Source organism: Sitodiplosis mosellana, unplaced genomic scaffold (genome assembly GCF_009176505.1).
Source record: "Sitodiplosis mosellana isolate CC-2019 unplaced genomic scaffold, AAFC_SMos_1.0 Smas_scaffold_6006, whole genome shotgun sequence".
Taxonomy (NCBI): Eukaryota; Metazoa; Arthropoda; class Insecta; order Diptera; family Cecidomyiidae; genus Sitodiplosis; species Sitodiplosis mosellana.
In genome coordinates this window covers 3,733-10,383 of record NW_022601247.1, presented here as the reverse complement: position 1 = coordinate 10,383, position 6,651 = coordinate 3,733, and the positions used below count along the sequence as shown (strand labels likewise).

General features: G+C 35.0%; 1 protein-coding gene across 1 annotated transcript; it reads right to left on the bottom strand.

Annotated features, from left to right (window-relative positions):
• Positions 1-2,532: 2,532 nt before the first annotated feature.
• Positions 2,533-6,408, bottom strand: LOC129573206 (uncharacterized). The gene is made up of 4 exons (XM_055453519.1): positions 6,173-6,408; positions 3,199-3,425; positions 2,957-3,130; positions 2,533-2,823 (listed from the first exon to the last, which is right to left on the bottom strand). Exons 1-4 carry the CDS (start codon positions 6,371-6,373, stop codon positions 2,601-2,603), a joined length of 825 nt encoding a protein of 274 aa, XP_055309494.1. The 5' UTR covers positions 6,374-6,408; the 3' UTR covers positions 2,533-2,600.
• Positions 6,409-6,651: the final 243 nt, after the last annotated feature.

Genomic DNA, 6,651 nt, shown 5'->3' with positions numbered 1-6,651 from the left:
AAGCGAATCTCATACGAAACCATAGCCGTACTTGATAACACTTTCCATAAAAAAAGAGACAGCTTCTCAACTATTTTTTAATTTCAATGAATGTACACACGAAAATAAGTACCTAAAATCTGGGATACATAAAACAAAAACAAAAATTCTGTCACTGTCGCATTCTGCACCAACACAACCTATATCTATGGGTGAAATTGAGAGTATTGTATGTTTCACAGACTTTATATTGGAAAAAGTCAACCTTTCTGATCATGAAAATAGTAAACAATACAGCGGCACCTGGGGACTAAGTGCAATGTGTCATACTTTCAACGTTTGAACTAACACAGACGCATACTTGTTACAGTAAACTATGTGCATGATTCTCTATTTCTCCAACCAGTCGCCAGGTGCCGCTTTATTGTTCTTGTTTGACGTTTCCTATCTATTTGTACAGACGATCAGAGAGGCTGGAAAAAGTATTTGTATTTGTATTTGTATTTGTGCGAGTAAGATAGAGTAGGTGTTCAAGCAGTGGGAAATCTTCTAATAATTCATTTATTTCAACTGATTAACGATGATTGTCTTTTGCAAAGTTGTATAGTTTGAGAAGACCAACAATTTAGTGTCTCCAAATTTGTACACATATTGGCTAGAAAATGAAATGGGGTAAAGTTGGTGCTCTATGTATATGAAGTGGGATTTTGTATGCAATTATCACTTTACGTGCATAAATCTTCAGTGGATTATAATCAAGAAAAAGAATTGTCTGACGCTGTATCAAGAAAAATTGAACCCATCCGCGTAGACTCTATACTCCAGAGTGAACCAAATTCTTCTTTCACTTGAAAGTAAACAAGAGCAACCAACACTGTTCAAACCAGATTGAAAGTACTTCCGTAAAAAACCGATCGATTTCTGCCCTATGGAAAAAATCTTTTCAGAGGTCGCTTTGGTGCTCCGATTCGTGTTTCATTTTAGTAAACATCAACAACTACACAGATTTTACGTTGTTCCCCACACAGAGATACACAAATACCAATGCAGTGTCCGCATTCATTATATCTTTCGGCATCTGTCTCTCTCTGTATCATTTTTAGTAATGCGTAATACAGAAGATAAACGATAGTATAATATGATCGATTGTCTCTTTCGCACTTCGATGTGCGTGCGTAATACCGGCTTGAGGGAAGGTAGACCAATACGTATTGAAATGAATAGTTATTTATTTGTATTGCCATTGCTCACAGTGCTGCTCACTGCTCACGGTTGTGTGAAAAAGGCAACAAGTCATATTGTAGCATCTAACAATTTTCGTACGACGCACCAACTCAAATTATTCAGAAAAATGAAACGCAGTATTTCATGAAGACACCGTATCGGTGTTTAAATGTTTTGAGCGTGTTGCTTTGTGTGTGCGAGTGTAAAGTATTTGAAATCTTATAATTGAGAACCAAAACCTAACGGTATGTTGTTGACCAATATACACTCGCAATTGTAGCGATGCAATGGCATTCAGCCACAGTACACATCGGTCGCAACTGTGAAAAGAGTGGGGATTCGTCTGTATATGTGTTATATAAAGTCTGATTTGTTGTTATGGACATGCGGCGCCTCTTTCGGGATAATTTTGATACCGAAATCGTTTCGGAGGTTCTTTAGATTATTTTTATCATTTATATTCTTATCATTAGTATAATTGAACGCGTGAGAATAAAAGACTGACGCTACCAGGTTTTTCGCAAAAGCGGGATAAAAATCAGTTGCACGCAAAAGAGACATTTCAGAAGGTTGCACGCAAGAGAGAAGTATATTGTTGTTGTAATCACGGCTTTAAAATTCAAAATGCGACAAAATAAAATGTTCCGTTTGCATGCAAGCTCAGAAACTTTAGTAGGGGAACTCTGAATAGGTATTCAAATTCAACAAATGGCTTTTATCGATGATTAAAGGGAAGGTATGAAAAGAAATTCAAAAAGAGGCATTCAACCATCACAAACAGAGAAAAACAGTAGGAGACTGTTCTCTATTTAGATAATTTAATTCAATCCCTCCTTATTCGGCCTGTAAATTGACATTACCGTTACGACAAATGTTCCATCCGAAAAAACCGTTCCAACAAAAAAAAATTATGTGTCACACATTGAGATCTTGTTCAAACCATTGGATGTAAGTTTCAACTATTGTAAATGATGTATTGTTCTTCAATCCATCAGGAGTATACAAAGTTCTTAGTAGAGGTAAATCTTTTCTAGTAATTTTCGTCAATTTGTCTGCCATATCGAATTTCAGAGAGTGATTCGTAGTATGAACGTACCAAATGAACTAATTTATAGCGAAACTGACTTATTCACAATAACCTTCATGACGACTATCCTATGATCATGAAAAAAAATGACTGATCACACATCAAAATTAATGACGAGGATCACGGTTATATAAGTTACAGAAACAAATTCCAACATAAAAAAAAGTTAAAAACACTATCTACATCAGATCCATTTAATTCTTTAGTAATTAATTTATTCTCAATCGAAAATGGATTGCATTCTAGCAAAAGTTCTTTTTTCTAAGTTATTCGTTTGATTTTATTCATTCGTCAGTTAAAAAGTTAAATTTCACGTGACTTTAGTATAAATCAGATGCAAAACATTAATCATTTTGAATCCATGTTTGTGTAACAGTGATATAGAGGCTGCGTTGTTTTCCGATACAGCACCAAAAACATGATGGCCCAGTTCGGCAATTTTCTTCGATATACATCTAAGCGCTAATCCTCCAAACCCTTTGCCAAAGAAAAGTTCGTCTGTTTGTAAGGCTGCAATGAGACCGGTTGGATAACTAAAACAAAATCAATTTTAGTGATGAGAAATACTTTTAAGGATCTATTTTTGACATGAAACGTTTTGAAAACCGAATTTTTCGAGACAAAAAGCGGGATGCATGTCTGTTATTTCAAAGATTATACACTCACCGAAGTGCCCATGCAACAAGAGTTCCATCCTCCGTAAGTGCTCCGACACTTGGATTGTACTTGGCCATTGCTTGTATTAATGGGATTGTCTTTTGATCACAATGTGCCCATACCGAGATCACTTTTTCCACATCGGACTCCGTCAACGACCGCAACTCGATTCCTTTGGGTGGCCTAGAAAAAATTTCCTTCTTCAAGTAACCTTTCAATGTTGATCTTCCAATATAGTGGCAATTTCTTACTGCACATCCAATTTCAATGCCTTTTCTTGTGTCAAGTGATAGAGCAAAAATTCAATACAATGATCGACGGGTACGTTCGCTTTTTCTAGGGCATTTGTGACCACTGGCAGCAGTTCTGCTCGAATATTTTGGAATATGTAGTCTTTCGAATAGTCAATCAGTTGTAACAATCGAGACAATCGGTCATAAGATTCGTTAAACGTGTCCGCAAACGCAACATTATGATCCTAAAATTAGTTTTGAAGTTGAATTTGTTTTTAACCGTTTGTCTGTAATGTGGGGTTTATGTGACCCCAAATACTCTAAATTCGCTATAACTTTTCAATTTCAAGTTGTATGATGTTATAATTTATTGACATCTTCAATCTAGTTGAAACATGCATTTTGAGCACTTATTTGTCAAAATCGGTCCATAAAAACCCGAGATATTCTGACTTGAAGAGAAGACTTACAAATGCTGTAAGATGGGGTCATATGGACCCCAAATTAAAGTGCCCATATTATTGCTAAAATCTTATTTTATCTAATTAAATCAAGAATATTTTTAAAATTTGAAGTTTTATCTTCATTTTGAGTCATATTTTGTTCAGATACGACAAGTAGTTTCAATGTTTTGATCACTTCCAAATGGCACCTAAATTGATGAAATTCCAGTTTTTATCGAATTATTACCAGAGAGGATAAATTAAGGCTTTTAAAATCGTGATTTAGGCGCCTAAAAAGGCTCGAAAAATGGATAGAAAGGCTCGAGAATAGGCTCGCTAAAAAAGAGAATAAAACACAAAATGAACCAGTTTTGTCAATAACAAAGCGAAATTTTATTTATTTTCTCGATTGCATTGAACAATCAAATGTTGCTTAAGATTTTCAAATAGAAAATTTTTGCGTCGGTCAGAGAAAACAGTTTTGAAATCAGAAAATGATCTTCCCACATCGGTTGATGTTGTTGGTGCGTACTTAAATAGTACGATTTCACGCGGAGTCAAGTTTTTGACGTATTCTTGTGTTGGCTGAATATTGTTTTGCAAAACATCGTTAATTTCGAGCAGTTTTTTGTGGCCACAATTTCGCACTTTGAACACTTGTTGAAAATTGTCGTAAAATTCTTCTCGTGCCAATAGTTTCAAGTATGCTTCGATCGGTTGGACAGTGTCGATGCTCTCAGCCAATGGAAGACCTTGCGTTTCGAGCTTAACAATTGCGGCTACAATTGATGCGAAATTACATTTAATGAACGCAAATTCAGTTTCAATGTCATTATGAGCGAATGCTTCCTTTTCCAAACCAATCGCGTCTGCGTCTTCATCAACAAATGTAGCAACTACAGATTTCACCGCTGCAAAATTGTCACAGTAGTAGATAACGGCATTTATCCATGTTCCCCATCGTGTAACTATCTATCGGTTATGAGTGTTTGTTTGGCTTTTTTTCCTATTTGTCCTATGCATTTGCCAATTCAACTGCCTTTTGGTGCATTTTTGAATCAATGTGCGCTTTTACATTCGATGTTTTTGTGACCGGTCAAAGCTGTTCCACAAAAATTACACAACAAAATCGAATTATCTGTGCGAAATGTTTCTTTATATTGGGCAACCATACGCGCACAAAATTCTTTGACAGTTTCTTTTGGTTTGCCCATGTTCCAAGTTGTTCTCACATATCAATTGAATGTAAAAGTTTGAAGTGATCGCAATAAAAGTCAACTCGGCAATGAGAATAAAATATAAATCATTTGGGAGAATAAGTATCGATTTCGATGCAAGTATATAACACCAATTCATATCAAAGTCGATTGCTTTGTTTTAAATTTTGTCGCATGCACAAAATCAAGATATCTGGTCTTGTTTACAATTGAACAAAAAAAAACATAAGCTCCAAACAATATTCACGTTGATTGCTCTTTGCCATTTTTCGGCAGTCTAGCGGTCAGCTGGTTGAGAATACAATGTATGCAATACAGTTAGCAGAAATGATTAATCCGATTCGGTTTATAAAGCGATAAACAGAAACAGATTATTTTTTGATTATCATGCAAATCATTTTTAGTATGAGTTATTTTTCTCCAAATTAATATCTGTAAGTAATCGTATTTTACTGTACATGCGCGTGAAGAAATATAACGAATTATAACACTGATTTCTAATACCAACAAATTTCGCCCAGATGTTTCATTTGCACCAATTTCGCAACGAATGCCATTTTGAGCTAAAAATACCGTTTTAGGCTTGAAAATGCCGTTTTAGGGTTTTTCAGGCTTGAATCCGAAAAATTGACAAAAACCGAGGCTCAAGGCCCGAACCTCCATTTATCCTCTCTGATTATTACATCTTATTGGTCCATATTTTTCCATGTCGATATTATACTTATTTTATTCCTTTTGATACGCCCTTTCAAAAAACATAAACTTTTTTCACAAATATTCATAGATTTTTTGAAAATGAAGCGAAATAACGTCAAAAATGTGTATCTGCCAAATGATTCAAGATAGCGGACTAGTACGATGATTTTAAAATCATCATATCTAAGTTATTTTTGGGTCAATATTGACAAAAATAGGCTTAAAAGATGAAGAATGCCTTAAATTATTGGATCAAAACGATATTTTTGTGAAAAAAATTATTTTTGTTCCATTTTTATCGATTTTTTGTCGGGGTCCATATGACCCCACATTAAAGCATTTGTAACTTTTGACTTATTACAGACAAACGGTTAAGTGAATTTTGATCACAATTTGGCCATGCGGAGTTTTCTTTGTCCACATCATGGGACTCTGTCAACGGTCGCAATTCGATTCCTTTGGGTGGCCTAACAAATTTAATAAATAAATTGAATCATTTTATCGATTTGAGTGTAGTCGTTGACCTTAATTGATTAAGCGATTTAGTTTTGTAGGAGGCGAAAAATGATCAGATTGTGAAATTCAGAATGCGAATATTTATTTTCATGGAAAAAATTAAAACTCTTAGGCCCTTACCGTCACCACGAATGTTCCATCGGAGAAATCTCCGTTTAAACAGAAAAATTTGATGTGTTTCACATTGGGATCTTGTTCAAACCATCGGATGTAAGTATCAACTGTTGCAAATGCTATGTAGTTCTTGGATCCATCTGGAGTGTATAAACTTTTCAGGATTGGTAGATCTCTTCTTGCAATTTCTGTTAATTTATCTACCATGATCGTTGCTTCTTGAAAGATTATTCGTGGTCTGAATGTGCGAAATAAACTAATTCATAATGAACATCACTGAATTTAAAAATGAGGCTCATTATACGATATCTAAAAAAGAAATGCATTAAGGCACTAGTTCCAAGGCGCACGATTGTAATCGTGCACGATTGTAGAATAATCGTGGACGATTGTCTTCAATCGTGACACGATTGCCGAGTGATCGTACGCGATTTTGATTGTTTCAAAATATGACCTAAAGGTTTTTATCGTACACGACTTCAAAG